General features: G+C 34.8%; 1 protein-coding gene across 1 annotated transcript in view; it reads left to right on the forward strand.

Annotated features, from left to right (window-relative positions):
- The window catches only part of LOC148954063 (zinc finger-containing ubiquitin peptidase 1-like), a 57,832-nt gene extending 38,727 nt beyond the window's left edge, over positions 1 to 19,105 (forward strand). The window contains exons 3-5 of the mRNA XM_089085777.1: positions 1,530 to 1,748; positions 10,856 to 11,076; positions 18,159 to 19,105. Of these exons, the coding sequence (XP_088941903.1) occupies positions 1,530 to 1,748; positions 10,856 to 11,076; positions 18,159 to 18,194 (476 nt within the window). The 3' untranslated portion in view covers positions 18,195 to 19,105. The remainder of the gene's footprint in view (positions 1 to 1,529; positions 1,749 to 10,855; positions 11,077 to 18,158) is intronic.
- The last annotated feature ends 1,081 nt before the right edge of the window (positions 19,106 to 20,186 follow it).

The following is a 20,186-nucleotide window of genomic DNA, read 5'->3' on the forward strand; positions in this document are numbered from 1 at the left end:
CAGTCAAATGGGTATCCAAAGCTATCCGGTGACAACTCCTCCTCTTCTTTGGAAGCGCACACATTTCAGAACGATACCTGACCACTGTCGTCACTGCAGCTTCCAATATTCTAATCTTGGTTCACAGACTTATTATTACAAACATTTTTCAACTAATAAAAAAATACCCTGGGCCTTGGCTACTCCACTTTTAACCTATCCACTGCATCCAGCATCTTTTTTAATAACATACCCTAGTAAATGAAGCTGTCCACTTCATATCATTACCCAACATCACCTCTTTGTCTTCATTTATTCCTTGTCGAAGCAGCTTAGTCTTCTTAACAATAATGTTCAAACCTATTCTTTTACCCTGGACTCTCAAAACCTCCAAAAAACTATTCATGTTGCTAAAATTATTACCTAGGACACACAAATATTAAAATTGATAAGGATCAGTCTAGTAGAGTTTTACTTCCCCATTTGATTCAATGCTCTCCCATTGCTTTTGACATGCCATTTATGGCAAAGTCCATCAAAATGACCTGTATAAATGGGAATAAAACGCAACCCTACTCAACTCCATTCAATACCACACTTCATCTTTAACTACAGCAATATTTTTCTTGAATATAGCACTAGTCATTTTATTATATTTACCTGGTATACCCTATTAGGATAAGACCTTCACTTAAAGCTCTTTTATTGGCTGAATCAAACGCCTGTTCATAATCTATAAAACTGAGGACTAAAGAGGACTCAGTAATCAATCTAAGAGTGACAATTTGGTTAACACATCCTCTCCCTTAACTAAAACCACACTGTTCTTTTCTTAAAACTTTATCTACAGTGTCTCTAAGTCTAAAAACTATCATTATACCTAGTAATTAGCTTCCTACAGAAACCAAGCTAATGCCTTTATAATTACCACACTCACTCTTGCCACCTTTCTTATACAGGATCGCTACAAAAAATAGGAAGTACATAACCACTATTGAAAAAAATTACCCTTGAGGTAACCACGAGTCCAGTCGAATTTGCGACTTTCCAATATACCGAAACCAATATAGAGCAATTCCAAATAGAGAAAATAACGATTTATCTTTAAAAGTAATAATTCCTAGTGCCTTGCCCCTGAAAATAAAATGAATCAATATATCCTCCCTGAACGTCCTCTAACAGAAACTGTCATAAAGTTGAAAGTAATTTATACGTAGTTGGATTCAAATCCTAACAACTCATGACATTAGTCACAATCTAACACAAAAATATGAATTAAAAACACTTCCCACTAGTCTTTAAAGCATCTGGTAGGGTACTTGTGATAACACCCCTGCCAGTGGGTTCAAATTATTGATATGTTCTTTCAAAATCACCAAAGGTACATTATCAATATTTCCCCTAAAGCCATTTTGTTTATTTGAGATTAAAATGACGGATTTTTAAAGCTCTTGCAAAATTATACTCTGCATGGATATTTCTGCATTTTATAATCTTTCCAAAAGGTCAACAGTACTAGCAGCTTATTTTTTATTACCTGTAACTTTTAGGCCAAGAGCAGCTTGGTGGCACTTTAGTCAACACTAGGAAATGGATTGGTGCTACTGAAGTGGCAACACTTTTTTCATATATAGGAATCAAGTACAGATTAATTGATTTTCATCAACCAACTGCCGAAGGGAAAATGCATCCTGTTCTTTTTGAATGGGTCTTCAACTATTTTGCAAAAAGTGAAGCTTTCAAGCCATGCCTGTATCTGCAACATCAAGGTAATTTTTCTGGATTCTTGACTCAAACATTGTAGGACACAGATTTTTACTTCAAATTTTAAAAGTAAGTTAGCTATTAAAGACACCCTGTTGAGTATTGGGGTTCAAGGGGAGGAGACACATAGGAGGCAAAGAAGGATGCCATTCCTACAAAAGGTTGTAAATAAGTAACTAAGATAAAATGATGTAATATTCCCTACAAAATAAGACTTCATGAAAGACTTAATTTTGAATATCTCCCTTCCTCCTCTACTGTCTGATGAAGTATCCACAGGATTGTTCTCTTCATCATTGGGAATATTAGCGTTGGTATCATTGCTGGCTTCAAACATACAAATAGTGAGTAAGAGCTTTACTGTTTTACTTTGGGGCACAGAAATTTGCTAATTTGGTTTGGACAAGAGGGCCAAAAGCTGGAATTTTATGTGAGGTAGACCAAAACGCAAGAAACCCCTGTTTTGTTGGATTTTTAATAATGTTTCTCTTTTTTTACAATAATAGTTTTCCAAAGTACCATAGTACTCCCCCTTCCACAACAATATACACGAATGAAGTCCCTGATTTTTCGCCATTTGTCAACATCGTAATATCCTAAAGAATTTGGAAAACAATTTACACAACCAAACCGTAGCAGCATATGGTGTATATGCATCCTTAAGTTTGGACACTGCTAGTTGCTCTTTAGTGAAGTTTCAGTCGCCTTTAAAGCTATTGAAAAGCAACATAAATAAAATATTAGACTGCACTGCCTTTCTACTTATAAATCGAACGAAAATATAGAAAAATTGGCCTGTAAGATAAAAAAAAGCATCATAGGCGATTCCTATCTAACTGAGTTTCCCATTTTAGCTCTGTTTAAAAGACATCACTGTAAAGTCATCTTCACGGTAAAGTTTTTATCACTTTTAAAAATGCTTCGTGTTCTAATTAAACGGTCCTTGTGTTTGAGGAGTCGTTCTTAAAAAATTGAGACAAACAGTCAAACTTTAGTGTAAAGAGCAAGGTATTGAGGAAGGGGGTAATCCCTTAGGTACGGAATAATATCTGTTGGTTATGAGTTTTAATTCTGCTCCTTACTTTCAGTTGAAATCACCTTGTTTTTTTTTTGTTTAATTTCTTATCGTTTTTCAAATAATGTCGGTAAATTTGGCTCACCGTAAAATACTCCCACCTACCCCGCAAAATTCTCTTCGGATAATTCCATCCTCGCTGAAAATCCCGCCCTCTCTTTAAAATTTATTTCTAATCCTTTCTTTCTACTGGAAATCCAAATCCGCTAAAAGTGTCTCCTGGATAATTCCCCGGGGACGTCTTCACATGTAAAATTGAGATGGAAAAGAGAAAATAAGACAAATAAAAAGAATTTCATATAGGAATTCTGTCAAATCTCCCCAGTGTAAAATTTCCCCAGAAAAGTTCACCCCCGGAAATTTCGATCTGCACGGAAAATTCTCCCCATGGAAACCCGCCCCAAGCACGAAATCCACACAAAGACAGACACAGAGACAAGCAAAATGTTTGTATACTTCCTTATAACAAATACCATGTGCAAACAACGGGCAAATTTTGCAACTTACAGGCCTCTCCTCTTGGGCTGTGAGGGGTCATGTTACCCCTAAAGGCATAGCTATTGGGTCTTTCAACTATGCTGAACTAAATGGCTATCTCAAAATTTTGATCGGACGACTTTGAAGAAAAAAGGACGTGGGAGGCGGGCTAACTGGTCCCCAATCTTTTGGTCACTTGAAAAGGACACTAGAACTACTAATTTCCGTTCGAGTGCACCTTTTCCCGATATTCTAGTTCCATTAGCTCGATAAGAAATATCACCCCAAAAAATAAAATAAATAAATAAAGGCGCATCCGTGACCTATCTTCTGGCAGAAAATTCAAAATTCTGCATTATTATATATAGGAGCTTGAAACTTCTACATTATGATTCTCTGATAGGCTGAATCTGATGGTGTGATTTTCATTAAGATCATTTGGGGAAGCACCCTTTTAGGGGATGTTTTCCTCCTTTTTCGAAAATTAGGCAAATTTTCTCAGGCTCGTAGATTTTGACAGGTAACACTAAACTTGACGAACCTTAAATATTTAGAATCAACATAACAATCCGATTTTTTATATGTATCTTTTGATATCGAAATTCCGTTCTTTAGAGTTTTGGTTACTATTGAGCCGAGATGCTCCTTACTAACAGTTTGTTACCACGAACAGTTGGATCATAAATCCTGAATCTGTATAAGTCATAAAAACCCCGCCCATACAATATTTGATTTTCCTGCACAAGTTACCCAGATATTGAGATAGCATAATAACTTCAAAGCAGGCTCGTAATACTGAAGCAAAAGCCATGTACTTGAAACTTAGTTTCTAATTTTGTACTTATTTGTCCAGTTATTTAATACTTGATGCTTAAGTATGAATTTGGAAGTGCTCAATAATTAAAGTGCCAAGTACAGTAAAAAAAAAAAAAAGAAGAAAAATCGTAAAATGAAGTACAAAAGAAACGGTACTTTGGCCAGTAAAACGATAGGAAAAGACAAACTAAACGACCGATATTTGGCCTGTATAAAACTAGGCATCTTCAGCGTCAAATATAGAAGAAACTAATTAAAAGCACTAAATAAATCTGAAATGATCTATAAAATCTGTTAAAAAAATTTTAATACAAAAACAATGAAAGAATAAGAAACGACCCAATGTCTATATATACACAAGTAATACTACTGTCATTAACACCACAGAGTATCATAGGCAGCGCAATAGCGCTGCCTAAGTAAAGAGCGATCTGGGCACAATGTATTATTATTTTTTTATGAGTGACTTCAGCGAACACACAAAAGCAACCGGATAAAAAATAAGAAAATGGGTTTGAAATTAATTCTTTTGTTGTGAAATAATGCTTCTGTTGGCATCCAATGCTGCAATTCTTTTTGGTCTTCCCCTGGTGATTTACTTAGTCCCCTGGTGATTTTGCAAGGCCTTAATGCAATTTTTCACTAAAGGTTCATTTTTAAGAATAATATCAAAAATTGGGTCAATATTTAAATTTCTCGTATCTGTATTTATAGAAAGATTAGAAAAAATAGGTTTTTTATTTCAATGGCTATGGCCTCCTCAAATTATACGAAATGATCAGGGTGGTGGAAAATGTGTTCTGTCAAAGCTGAAACGAAAGTTTCAGGAGGTTTTATAAATTTTAGAGCCATATCGGCCGAATTTCGATGCTCAATAAACCACTCTACAACTGTTGGTGGGTCCGACCAATGTAAAATTTTCCACAAAAACAAGGAATGCTATAAACGCCACTCTTTACATTGCCACAAGTGCGATCCTTCTCAGAATTCAGAAAGCTACTCAATGGTCTAATTAATTCAAAGCAAGTTTCAATGTTATATTTACGTAAATTCGTTTAGGTTTTTTCACCTAGGCCAGGTACATAGGGTAAAGAGATATAAATATTCGTCATTTTCGATTCTGAATACTGTGCTACGTGGTACGTCATTTATTTTATCATTATGTTTACTGCGCCTATTTCTATTATTTTATTAACGAATTTAATAGGATAACCCTTGCAAAACAAGATTAAATACAATAATTCTGAATCAATATATTCCGAAGAACAAATTCTAAAAACCCTGTCAACTAATAAAATAACAACTCCATTTAAATAGCTTTCTTAAACAAACTAAGTTTACAGTTGAATACGAAGAAAATAATAGGCTACCGTTTCTTGATATTTTGCTAGTTAAAAGAGATAACCGTTTGTTTTTCTCAATATATAACAAATCTATACATAGCAATAGATATCTAAATTTCAACTCGTGATACCCGGTTTCAGTAAAAAGAAGAGTCGTTATTTCATTAGTGAAAATGAAATCTAAATTGCTCGAATTGATTTTGTTCAAGGTTTTATTATTAATACCATATTTATGCAACATATCAAATTCCGAACAGAGAGAAAACTTGACAGATTCGGGAACAAAAAACATGTAACACATAAATTTAAATTAATCGTACCTGTACTAATATTCCACATATATATTTAAACCAAAATCTTTAATTTTCTATTTCAAACTATCCTAAAAAAAAAAAAAAAAACAATAAGTAACTCACGTTTCCAGACTCCTCAACCCATAAAAAGGAAAAACAACCGAAAATCCAAATTTTATTACCATTTGTTCAACTCGTCAACTGGGGAAAATGGACCAACTTCCCCCAAAGACGCCACACAAAAAAGGCGTACAGATTTATGTACAGGTACACACTCGTACGCATACCAATATACACATATATACATGTACACATATACACATTTATTAAATAATCTACATCCTCATTAGACATTCCTTTAATTTTTTAGTGTTGACAGGGGAGGAGATAGATTACAATTTTTAACAAACTTGTTCCATACTGTCACTAAACTATTTTCAGTGAAAGACGCGATCTCTCGGATTGGAAACTTACGCATCCATATATCCTGAAGAATTAGGAAAAAATTCACATGGAGGTTTTGGTAGTAGCGGCCGTCAAATTTGAAAAGAGAAGAAGAAGGAAAGTGGGTGAAAAATTAGTAAAGAAAATAAAATAAAGACAAATAGCACGGAGCAGCTCAAGCAAATGTAGCTTTCCTTTGAAAGTGTAGTTGTCTTTGGGAATCGATAGATTGTTAGTATTGGAATTCTCATGAACGAAAAGCAGTGTCAAATTTAACTTTTTGCCTGTTCACTTTCATGGTTTTACGTTGCAACGCTGATGAAAAGGTAGTACTGCCCTACAGCTTCAAAATTTTCAAACAGTTAAAAGAAAAATTTTAGAAATTTTTGGTTTCTATGTATAAATAGACCAAGGAGGGGTCCATGGTATTTACTTTGATGTCCTTAGTACTTTAAGTACAGATTTAAGAGCTTTTTTGGTGTTGGCATTTTTTCAATATTGAAAATACCCAGGTCAATCATTAAATCATCCGTCGGTGAAATGAGAAATTCATGCATGAGTCGAGTGTCATATCAATGCCATTGTCCTTTTTTATCTTAAGATGCCGCTACTTTAGTTCTTTATGGCATAGTAGTAACAATTGAGTTATTCACCCGTCCTTTGTGTTTCATTTTCAAGGAGTTTTAAGCTCTTTTTACCGGGAAATTTACATTTATTGGTAAATAATCTTGGTGTAGAATAAAAATTTAAACAAGAACAATTCTTGGTACTTACGTGTTATAGCGAGCACACTTTGTTCTTGATCTGTAATAAAACCGGTTTTCTATGTCCACTCGGAGATAATCACCTTAGCCTGAGTGAGATAAAGTACTATGCAGGTATATTTTTATTAAATATTTTAATATATAGAGGTGGTTAGGTTAGGTATTTTGGTTCTAGACGTTTTTAGTTCTATTACGCTATGTAAAACTCGAGAACAAACCAATTTCTTCGTTAGTTTCTTTCAGCTTAGCGCAAGACAAGACAAAGACAAGTGACAGAATAAATGAGAAATACATAATTTGGGCTATATATTTGCACTTGAGGGGGGAGGGGTAAAGTATTTAGACAGTTTGAAGTCAGAAAACACTTGTTTTTACTTTAACAAATAAAAAAGTATTAAGACTAAGGAATAAATATCAGAATATGTATATCAAACTGACAATACACTATTATTTGTTGCAAATTTTTTTCTGGTCTTGAGAAGACACGGGTGTTGTCAGCCATAATCCTTTAAATATTTGCTCATTTTGAGTTAGACTAGGTTATCTATTGCAATTTCTGTTAGTTTTGGTTTCACTTATTTATTAATGGTTATTTGTGGTTGTTTTACACTTGGAAGATAAGGAAAACTAACTCGTAGAATTTGACAACGCTTTCGTCCCTAAAAACTTAAACAATAAGAATTTGTTGGTTCCCAAAGCCAATTATGCTTTCAAAGGATAGCTAAACCTTCTTAAATTTTTTGGTGCCATATGTTTTAACTTAATTTTGATGATTGTTGGCCTACATTTTTTTTTCTTCTTCAATTTTTTGTTTTTAATTTGGCACCCCCTACTGCCAAAAATTGCAGAATATGCAGAACTTTATAAGTCTTTTCAACAAAAATTTATTTGCGGTTGTTTTTTTTTCTAAGTTTGTAAGATACCTTTGGTGTGTAAATTCCTTTTTTTCTCGTTCCTTAGCACTTTCCAACAAAACTAAAAAAAAACTCAAATAAAATTCTCAAATTTGGAAACCTTGTTTTCCACGGGGGGGGGGGGGGGTATTTTCCGTGATGGTACTTTATTCTGATATCTATTCCTTATAGTCTTAATACTTCTTTATTTGTTAAAGTCAAAAAAAGTGGAAACATTTAAAATGTATTTTGTTTTCAGTAAAGTGCAAATTATGTTCTGGTCTTGAGGAGGTGTGGGGGTTGTCAGCCCTACTCATGTTAGTTGTTGCTCGTTTTGAGTTTGAATCGGTCATTTATGGTAATTTTTGCTCGTTTTGGATTTAACTCATTTATTTATGGTGATTTGTGGTAGTTTCACGCTTGGAAAATTATTTGAACATACTTATACTCAGTTTAGTCTTAATAAGGCTCTGTACTATTCTTTGACAAACTTTTTTTGTGGAAATTTTTCTTTTATATTAATTTCTGTTCGTTTTTTAATTGATAGTCTTTTTCACGTAAAAAAAATATTTTATATATATTTTGTTTCTATTAGACTCCATAGTTTTTACTTTGAAGATTATTTGACTTTATTTCTGCTCATTTTTGGTTTAATGATGCTCTTTACTTTTCTTTAAAAAACTTCCTTTTCCCATTAACAAATACTATCACTAAGTAATTCAATAAAAAAAAAACAAGTTTTTCAACTAAAAGTAAGGAGCAACATCAAACCTTAAAACAAACTGAAATTATTACATATATGAAAGGGATTGCCTCCTCCTCAAGACCTCGCTCTTTACGTTAAAGTCGTTTTAATAGAGTTTTAAAACAAACCTTATTGTTCTGATTAAACGGCCATGTGTTTCAGGAATCGTTCTTAAAGAATTAGGACAAAAAGTCAAAACTTTAGCATAAAGAGCAAGGTCTTGTGGAAGGGGTGACTCCTTTCTTATATTTAATTAAATAAAAAAAACAAGTTTTTTTTAACTGAAAGTAAGGAGCGACATTAAAACTTAAAACGAACAGAAATTATTACGTATATGAAAGAGGCTGTCCCCTCCTCAACGCCTCGCTCTTTACGCTAAAGTTTTCATTGTTTAAAAAAAAATAGAGTTGTGAGAAAGTCAAACTTTAGCGTAAAGAGCGAGGCGTTCAGGAGGGGACAGTTGTGTATACTACACAACTACCGAAATTCCTTCCCCCTTCGGAAAAAAAAACTCAAATAAAGTTCGCAAATTCGGAAAGCCTTATTTTCCCAGGGGGGCATTTTCCGCGGGAGGGTATTTTCCTCGGAGTATTTTCCGCGGGAGGGTATCTTCCGGGGGGGGGTAAACGCCGGTCACCAGGTATTTTATATAGTGCGTTCTGGGTGGCCTGCTTTCTATATTTCTCAGTTGTAGTTTCCATGATTTTGTTACTACAGTATTATGTTTTCATCATATTTTGGTATATTTCATTAAGATTAAACTAACTTCACTTCTTTGGTGTGGTCGCTATAATACGTAATTACCCAAATCTTCATCTGAAAAAGAAAATGTAAAGCTTCAGAAATTTCTTGAATAAGACATGGGTGAGCACAGACCGTTCTATGACACCACACTTCTCTGTCAAAGTGCAAAAATAATGCTAACTTACAGCTAACTCATTGATGACATATGCTTTATAAGGATGTACTTATTTTACATGTCCATATGCAGATAATCGATGCGAGGAAAACATTTCTGTTAAAGGTTTAGGAATATAGTTCTTGATGTGTCAGGATCGTCGCATGCACAACTTGTTTCAGGGAAAAATGTAAACTTTGCAGGAGGAGGAAGAAACTGCTTTTCTAAATTTTTTCATTTGACATGAATATAAATTAGGGTTGTCATTTCAAAGGCTAATAGAAAAAAGAAGACAATTTGTAAAAAATTTAAGGAAAAACGTACGAAAAAGACCTATTTCTTAGATTTAAGCAAGAATATCAGTTATCCATCGTGCTGTTATCTTTATACCTAAGTCTCAGATTTTTTTTTTCAGCTGTACCATCCCGCGAAATTTAACGTAAACTTTATATGGAAAAAAACTTACCTAAATGCAAAAGCTTATCTAAAGTTGATCACAAGGTATGCACGGTTGCCTTAAGCACTTTGTTATGCAATAAAGGTGAAAATATCGGGTTACAAGTGGTCAAAATGGCGCTCTGTGAAATTCAAATCTAGGACTTTAATGGGGTTTTAACTAATCATCACAAACTTTTTACCGTAATAGGTACTATCGGTAAATCCGAAATAGAATAAGGGACTGTTTGGATATTTTGTTAAATACTCTGGAACATACTTGAATTTATGCTCCTTGTCACTTCCTTCTTCTATATCCCCCCTTAAGGCTTTAACGTTTCTCCTTAGGGCGGTTTGTCTTTTTGAGAATAGTTTAGCTTAAGGCTTTTGGCAATTATCTCAACAGTGGGAAAATGTCAGATGCGGTCTTTAGGTATGACAGTGACGAATTACCAATTTTTATTATTCATATCAGATAAAAAACAGGATAAACTTTTTTCGGTGATCACTAAGAATTACTTTAAGTTTATTTAAATGACCCTGTTGAATAGCCATCCTAGCCGAGTGGTTGGTGTGCTAGACTTGAGTCCTTGACCTCGCCTTGTTCTTGAGACAGGGGTAGGAGTCCTGATGTCGCTCTTTATTTGGCTTGGAACGAGGGTCAGTGGCGTGACTGTAAGCTCAGCTAGAGTCGAACCAGCTCTAAATGAGTACCTGGAGAAATTTGGGGAAGGTAAACAGGAAGGGTGTGCGAAAGCAAAGGATAGCTGGCCGCCAGCAACCCCTTATTGCACTTCCTGGTCGAAGGATCATGAAACGGAGATCAGCACTGCCGGTAGAAAAATAAACTAGAAAACGGTAGAAAATTGTAAAATCTAGTGCCCTACTCGCAAACTGAATTCACACAATTGTATTTGATCATTTTTCAGGTCATAGTCGAACTATAGTTGGAGCGGAGAAAAGCTTAAAAAATGGAGCCATTCGTCTTCTAGTATTAGATCCCGGTCATTCGAAGGAAAGAATGGAGAAAATTATCTCTCAGGGACCTGATGGATTAAAACACATTCGACGCTATCTTACCTCATTGCAGGCAGAGCAGTACCAAATTCTGGTGATAGATGGGGTCATTGACAACGATGGAGAATATCAGGTTAATTTTAGCGTCTTTCTCTCTCTGAAGTATGGATACTAAAGAACGAAAAAGATGATATTAAGAGATGTATTCTGGAGAAGGGGCTTTGCGTCTGATCCACACACCCCCTCTCTGAAATAAATCGATATGTTTGTGTCATGGTATATGCTAGACCTTTTCGAAGCTATTGTTAACAACAAGGGGCGCAGCTCAAGCGTTTTTATTGGAAGGCCAGAGGGGTCTACATTCGGAGAGTCAAGGGGTATGGGCTACATAATAATTTTTTCTTCGAATTATTGGGGGGCAACTGCAACCCCCCCCCCCGAAACGCCGCCACTGTTAACGTGATGTACAAAAAATTATTCATTTTAATTTGTCAAAGATATGGCAATAAATATTGTGATAGCAATAGCTCTATTCCAACACTTAGCCTCCTAAATAAGTCGTAGTTCATTTTGTATGGACTACAGTCGTTTTCTAGTTAGCAAAGTTTGATTTTGAGAAAAATAAATAGGCCTAGGAGAAGCCTCTTAATTAATGAGAGGTGTTATTATGCTTAATGAGATGAGAACCACTAATGAGAAGTAATTTATTAATGAGAAATATTAGTAATAATTAATGAGATTTATTGAGAAATATCAGAAACTATTGTCTTAAGTGTTACCAGGTATATACACGGGGGGGGGGAGGAGGGAAAGGTGCTTCAGTAAAAAAAATTGTATCAAAAAATAAACGGTCTGTTGCGGAATAGCTAATAGAAAGAATTAGTAAAGTAGCCGTTGTAAAGGATGTATCTGATCAGCGATAAATGTTTCAAATAATAAAATGCTTGAAATTTGGTGGTAGTTGGTAAAGTGGAAAATGTAAATGAATTTGAATGGAAGAGGGACATTGGGAACTCTGTTGCCCTCTTAGGGCAAATTATAGACAAGACAAGTTTGGAGTAGTAGTAGCTGCAGTTCTTTTGCTCTCCGATTTAATCCTGTAAGGTCAGGAACCTTGTTGGAGACAAATCAAAATAATTTTTCTTCTTTACTTGAAAGAATTTTCTTGTTAGTGCAATTTACCTTTTGTAGCCAATTTTTGTCTTTCTGCTTGCATTGTATCTTTTAAAATTCTTTTATCCCTAGTACCATTCTGCTCTGTTCCTTGCATTATTACTCTCGCTTTCTAGACATTCCTTTGACGATCCTAAAGTAGGCAATTTTAGTTTCATTTTTTTTTTTTTTTTTACCAATTAATTCTGAAGGCATTAGTACTTAGCTAGTTAGGTCATCCTGGTGGTGAAGTTTTTGTTATGCTTGTGTTCTTTGTGTCTATTATTTTTCTTTTTATTTGCTCTGATGTTATCTTGGCGTATCACTTGTTTGTTCTTTTTCTTCCATTTACTATTTAACGGTATTTTCTAAGAACATAAAAACTTCTAACGACAAGAATACTTGTTAGTTTATTTTTTAAACATAGTTTTTATATTCTTTCCACAAATTGGTTGCAAACGCGTATAAAATTTTTTGGAATAGATGTACGGCTTATTAATAAAATTCCCAACATTCAATTAGTCACAAGTATGAATAGATCTGGATTTTGAGAATATTACCTTGAACATGCAACCAACACTGAAGGTTAAAATTACTAGTCTGTTAATTCAAATACATATATATTTTTTTTTATTCTAGGGAGGGGAAAAAAATAAACCATGTCTTCTTTCTTTGTTAATTTTTTCTGGGTTTGACACAATAGAACCCCACATATAATTCAGCTTCATACTTTTCCCAGAAATTTATTTTAAAAACTAAAGAATTACCTGATTGATAAGTGACATCCAACCCCCACCCCTGCAAGGCCGAAAATACGTAGAAAATCTGCATTGTTTATCTATAAAAAACACAGGTTACTATACTGGCTAAAAAAAATCTTGAGCCTTTGCTCCTCCCCCTGGGAAAATAAAGGAAATAAAAATAATGTATTGTTTATCTATGAAAAACACAGGCTACTATACTGGCTAAAAAAACCTTGAGCCTTTGCTCCCCCCTCCCCTGGGAAAATAAAAATAATGTATTGTTTATCTATGAAAAACACAGGTTACTATACTGGCTAAAAAAACCTTGAGCCTTTGCTCCCCCCTTCCCTGGGAAAATAAAAATTATGTATTGTTTATCTATGAAAAACACAGGCTACTATACTGGTTAAAAAAAACCTTGAGCCTTTGCTCCCCCCTCCCCTGGGAAAATAAAAATAATGTATTGTTTATCTATGAAAAACACAGGTTACTATACTGGCTAAAAAAAAAAACTTTGAGCCTTTGCTCCTCCTCCGGGGGAAGTTAAGGAATTAGATAAGGAATTAAAAATAATTCATTGTTTATCTATCACAGGTGACTATTATTGTTAAAAAAAAAAGCTTGAGCATTTGCTCCTCCTCCTGAGAAAGCTAAATGAAATCAAGGAAATAAATAAAGAAATGAAAGTAATGGATTGTTTATCTATGAGCAACACAGGTTACTGGTTAAAAAAACATCTTTTAACAGACTACTCTGGTTAAAGAAAAAAATCTTGAGCTTTTGCTCCTCCCCCTTCTTAGGAAAATTTTTACAGACTTGATCTGTCCTCTGGAAAAATGATGCGGGCTTTATTGTTTATTGTAAGAGATTCAAATTTCAAATTCATTTAATTCAAAACAAGACATAGGTCTCGTGGGCAAAGCCCAAATATGATGTCTCTTAGTCATAATTAGCAAAATAAAGTTGTCTGATAAAACTTCGTCAGGATAAATAAACTAAAGGATAAAAACACTTGAGATTGAGAATAAAATTAATCGTTTAAAGTTTAGAATAAATCATGCGATAAATCTTTTTTTTGTGTTTCTCCATTTTATTCAAATGTGTTTCACGGAGAAAATTATACCGATAACATTTGCTACGCGTAAAATGGTAAATTTCTTGGAGTTAAATTGAGAAATTTGGAAGGCAATCTTAAAAGTCCGAGTACTAGGTTTAATGTACATTGGAAAATGGAAATCTAATGTACAATTATATTTTTTAATAAAGCTTGATACAGAGGCGGTTTTATGGAAGGGATAGAAGGTGGACTTGTCTCGGGCGCAGAAACTTTAGGGGCGCAACATTTCAAATAAATGATCCAACGGTTATAATCATTTTGTAATTTTGCAAATTTCGTTTTTATTGAAATGAAGCAGAGGAATAAATAAAAATAATGAGACAATTAAAAATTAATTGATGAAGCAAAAACAAATGAAAAAATAAAAAATAATGAACTAATAATAATTTAAATAATTTAGTAATTTAAATAATAGATTAAAAAATAATTAAACATCAAATTATTAATTAATTTATAAATTGAAAATAATTTTGTTAATAAATAAAATGTTTGTTTTTTAAATTAGGCCTGGAAATTTTGTGGGACACAGGGATGTGGGGGGGGGGCGCTAATGAAGGTTTTGCCCCGGACGTAAGAGAGGTCAGAACCGCCACTGGCTTGATAGTGGAGTCGTTTTAAGATATTGGGAATATTTTCTCGGTTCTAATGCCATTTTTAGATGTATGAGCTTCTCAAGCTTATGGCTTGCTGTTTTTTTTCTTTTTTCTTTACTTTGTGTGTGCATAATGTACAAAGGTAATTCTAAAAGACTATAGACACTAAATTACTTTTAAAACTTCTCAACTTTTAACAACCTTTTCTTTAATACTCTTGTTCTCTTTTTTAGTCTTGATATATTTTTTTTCTTCTTTAATTCTCCTCTTTACCGAAAGTGTACGGTATTGTTATATTTGTCACGGTATTTTTACGTGCTCTTTAACAATGGATTTCTTTTCTATAGTCCAGGAATAGAACGGTTTGACCTGCATCAAATTGCAATAGGAATGATTCTTTCACTACCCGACTCAGAAAAATGCGCTGATTCCAAATATGCAAAGTTTGTTCATCTAGCTGTTTCAAAAATATGTTTTTTGAGGTTGAGTTTGATTTTGAGGAGATGAAATTCGTGTTTCCATATAAAGGCGTAGCAGCGCCTTTATCACGCTTATTTGAACGTAAAATTAAAACTTACAGTAATCTTTTTAGGTCGAACGATGAATATGTAGCAAACTACTTTTAAACTTTAAATTGTTAATATGAATTGTATCATTTGCAAAGAAGAAATAGTGGAAGAGTCGGGAAAGGTCATCATGGAACAGAAAGAAACAGACTCGGTGAATGAAGCTAGTCAATCAAGGAAGCGTGAAGGTGTCACCGCTGTTACTGGGGCTGTCCATAAGTCATGGAGGTCTAACTTCACAAACAAGAAATCTATTGTACTTGTCATATCACAGTACTATTGTAACAGTACTTGTCATAGTTGTCGCAGGTAAAGCAAAGTCATAGGCGAGAGTCTTCCCGTTGATCTAGAAACTTCAACTTCAAATCTGATCGTCTCTTTTGCTCTACGTGAAATATCTTTGACAGAACAAAGAAGAAAGAAGACCGTTTCATCAAGGTTAGAACGAGAGATTCTGAAAATACACTAAGAGAGGTTTGTGGAACGAGAAATGATGTCTGGTCAAGAGCAGTGATGACTAGAATTCTTGCTGCCACTGCCGATCTACTCACTACTGATGTGGTTTACCATAAATCCTGCTGCTCAAACTTTAAACTTTCAAACTTTCTTTCTAAACTTTCTAATAAAAATTTCTGTAATATCCCCAACAAGTATAGCGGAATTCCTTCACAGTCTGTAAAATAAAAATTTGAACGCGACAACCATGACACTAGCAAGTTCCTTTGTTTTCTTGCGGAGAATACCCCTTTCGCAGAAGACCCAACATTGCGAAACATTACTTCTGGAGTTACGGCTGATGAAAAAGTCAACGTCGACACAGCTAGATCCGTCGGACAAAAAATCATGGATAGCATGACATAGGAAAACGTCAACACGTACACATTCAAGAAAAGGTTTATGGCTGTAACGCTTGCTAATAAAGCTGCACCAGTTATTGACAGACAGTCATCTGCCGTTGATTCAGCATTGATGTTTGAACAGCTGATGACAGTTGCTGGAAATAGTGAAGACGATTTGGATTTGTACTTTAAGTATGTGTTCACGGTCTCCGTCACTTTTTGAAGCAGACGGACTTCCGCGATTACACGATAAGCCTGCCCTCGCCAATACGATTTGGCGTCTAGTTACAGAGCAGCAGCTGAAAACTGAAGACTTCTTTGACTTCGTCAAAGATTTGAGTGAGAAACATATAGTTCTCGATGGTGGGGCACTGCTTCAGCAAATTTTTTGGAAAAAAAATTCAACTTATGATAGTATCGGCCAGAAGTACGTTGACTAAGTTGCACGGAAATTCAGGGCGCTAAGGACGTCGGGGGTTTCCGACGGATACGACCAAGCACCTTCAATGAAAGACATCACTCATTTGAGATGGAAAGGGAAACGATCGTACCCACAGATCAATTTTAGCAAGAATGAGGTCTGTTGTATAAAGAAAGAAGTTTTCCTACGCAACTTGAAGAATAAGCAAGCAATCACAGCCATGACCACTGAGTACCTGACCAAATCTGGGTGTTAGGTATACCAAGCAGAAGATGACACTGGTCTTCTCATTGATCTAACTGCAGTTCGTTTCGTTTTTTGTTACCATACGGAAAGTTGACGAGCCATCTTTTTATTCCAGTATCTAAAGAGAGTATTATTTATTTAGTGTTGAGTCTATAAACCCACACACGAGTTATCCTCTCTGTGGGTCATTAATTTGATAGTTAAGGTTAAGTAATTTTATAAAACATTTTTGATTGATTAATACAAAACTTGAGCTTTTCTTATGCCTAATGTCCTGGTTGGATACGGCACAGATATGCTTATACTCATATGTTATCACGCACAGACAGGTAGCCCGGCGATCTACTTTTACTCTGAACCTCGAGCTGGAATCTCAAAGAATAGAATTTGGCATTTAATGAAATTCGAACTTGGACCTTGCATATGCAGCGCAATCTGTGTGTACAAGCCTTCCTTGGGTGTCATTCAACTTCTCGTGTCTATGGCTTTGAGAAGTCAGTGGGACTACAGCTTCTGATAAAAAAAAAAACGAGTTTTGCAAATCCGCTAAAGTTTTAATGGACCCACTATCCACCAAGCATCACATTTCAGCAGCTGAGGAAAACGCAATGATGCTTTTGTTTAAGTGTCCAGGCTCAATTTCAACCCTCAATCAATTGCGTCATCTCAAATTCATCGAGAAAGTTACAGCATCTGCTTCATATGTTAAGTCTAAAGTTCTCCCAAGAACCAAGAGTCAGGCAGTGGAAGAATCGTTTCTATTGCAATTTGTTCTGGGTTACGCCCTTATTTTCACACACTTCCTTGACTAATATGCCAAATTTAAATTTTGTAATGTTGCATTTCTCCTCTGTAAATTTTCGTATCCATTATAAAACAGGATCGGATCTTTACGAGGCGTAATAAGTCTAGCTATTTTTTTCTTTTGTTTAAGAATTACTTTCTGATTCGTACAGTTCGAACTAGTTATAAAATAACGGTGAATTATTGACCCTAGACAAGGTTAAAAGCATTAGAGAATTGTTTTAAATTAGCCCCCTTCCATGTTCTGCCTCGCCACAATCATCAGTAATTGAATAATATTTAAAAAACAGTTTAAAATTTTAATGCAAGGGATGTGAAGAAATCTTATTTTCTTCGAAGAATAAGTAATTTTTTTTTACGTTTAAAAACGCTTAAAATTTGTCCTTGGTAACATGAAATAATCATACAAGTCGTGTAAACAGAGATGATGGTGATAGAAAACAGTGACTAATAGGAATTCATCCGCGTGGTGACGCTGTTTGGAGACCAATCTCTTAGAACTCTACTGTCGAAAATATTAGTAAAAAAAAAAAACTTGGAGAAGATCCCTCATCTTCCAAAATTGACCTCTTTCATTCATTGATATATATTTTTGTCACAACACGATTGTCTAACCTGACTGTGAATTCTCCTTTTTTTGTACTTTAGTTCTAGTGTTTTTTCTTATTTTTTGTTAAGTTTTAACAATTACTTGATGAGGTTAAGTCACTTTGTAAACTCTATTCTTTTTTCAGAGGAGCAAGAATATAAGGTCTACAAGAATTCCTTGAGCATATCCATCCAGTTCATCTTTTTGGTTCTTAGCCGAAATTTCCTGCCGTCTTCTGACCATCTTTTTAAAAGAGTTTTCTAGGGTAGCTACGCGTCATGATTAGTTTCTAGGGTAGGTAGGACATTGTCGGCATGATGGAACCGAAACTTGGGTGTAGAAATTTAGTACTTCCATTTATGTTCTGCCAACCCAGGAAACTATTATATGCTTTCAGCGCGAACACGTGGGTGGGAATTTACTTCGACAGGGGTTCTCATAATTTTGGGATCCTGCAGATTGCTAAAATACACCTGAATTACGCGAAAATTACACTAGAAATATGCTAGTCGCTTGAATTGAATTAGGCTTGTCAACAGGGCTAAAATAGGAGACCCTCCCCCCTCTCCTTGTGTAGGGCGCAAGTTCCGACGTATTTGTAACTTTAAACATAGTCTGAGTATAGAAAATACATTCTACCATCGGCTTTGTGATAGATTCATAGTCAATCCCCCTGATAATTTTTGCTACATCATCATTAATTTGAGTGCATTTGTACTTATCCATTTGTAAAAAGCCATCCAAAAGTTTGGCAAGATATTCGTGTTCTTTCTTTTTTTATTATGAAATAAAACTGCCCAGAATATATATATATTTAAGTAAAACTGTTGAATCTTGCTCAAAAGGGATTTCCAATTTGCTATTGATAAGCATGCAAACCCAGGAAACGTTGTTGTTTGGTATGTATGTTAGGCAAACCATCAGTGCATAGTTTATTTGAAGATGCTGGACGTGGTATAAATTTGAATTGTATACGAAACTAATGAAAGATGTGGTTTAAGGTAAAAACTGAAACACGTTTCCTGTGCGAATTTTATTCCGGATTTTTTTTTTTTTTTTTTTTTTTTTTTTTTTTTTTTAACTAGGTCATTGAAATTCAAAAACAGTAGCCTGCCATAGTAAAAATAAATAATTTATGTTAGTTTTCTTTAGCTTTTCTGTTTCCGTCCGATAAATTTTCCATAGAAAACAACAAAAAAAGGAAATCTCCTGGTGCTTACGCGGGGGGGGGGGAGGGGAGTGGTGCTGCAGTTTCCTAGGTGGGGAGGGAATTCAGAAAGTCCTATCTTTACCTTGCATTCAAGGACCACTTTTGCTTTTGCCCAATTTTTTTTTTCTATTGTTATACGTGTAATACGGTGCATGTAGTAGTTGTATGTAATTTCGAAAATTTTCTTAAACTTAATGCGAAAATACCCTAGGAATGCCCAGCCGCCTAGCGACGAGATTACAGGGGCCGAGGTATCAGGCAATAGCGCTCGGTACGAAGGCACTATATCTGTTGCGGGCATGCAGGGTGGCATATGCTATTCCGTCTAGACGTCTAGGTTCTAGGGCCAGGGACTTGGCAGCTTAATTGTATTTTTCTTATGCCAATTTCGATTTCAACCGTTTTTAAAATGAAAAGTTTTTCAGCGTGAAATTTTATAAAATGGTCCTTTTAATTTTCAGCTAAAATCTTATGGGGTTTTTTTTCTTTTGGAAAAGTAGAATAACTACTAGCAAGGCAAAAATAACTAATGACCTACAGATAAACAATATCCTCGAAATAATTGTGAAATAAATCCAGCAAGGTGTGAAGTCTCAAAAATTTGAGCCGATTCTTGTCCATACAGCTATTTTCTACATTTTACTCCAATTAGGATTCTAGTAGATCATATTTTCAATAAAAAGACAGATTGAAAAACATATGAATATTTCTGTTGTATTAAAATAAGCATCTTCTGCAATTTCCGGATGACCTTTATAGGCAAATTTTTAGACATTCTTGACCATCCCAGAAGCCCAAAATAACTCTTGGATTTACAACCCTTGGAACAAGGAAAGCTACCCAATTGAACCGACTCTGATACTGTTCTATGTTTGAGAGTCAGCTAGAGTGAGTGACTTATTGGCATGAATATTTTAGTACCCAGTAGCCTATATATTGAAAGGTATATTTGATGATACTGAA

This window comes from Artemia sp. Qi Xiang Cuo, chromosome 3 (genome assembly GCF_049724085.1).
Source record: "Artemia sp. Qi Xiang Cuo chromosome 3, ASM4972408v1, whole genome shotgun sequence".
NCBI lineage: Eukaryota > Metazoa > Arthropoda > Branchiopoda > Anostraca > Artemiidae > Artemia > Artemia sp. Qi Xiang Cuo.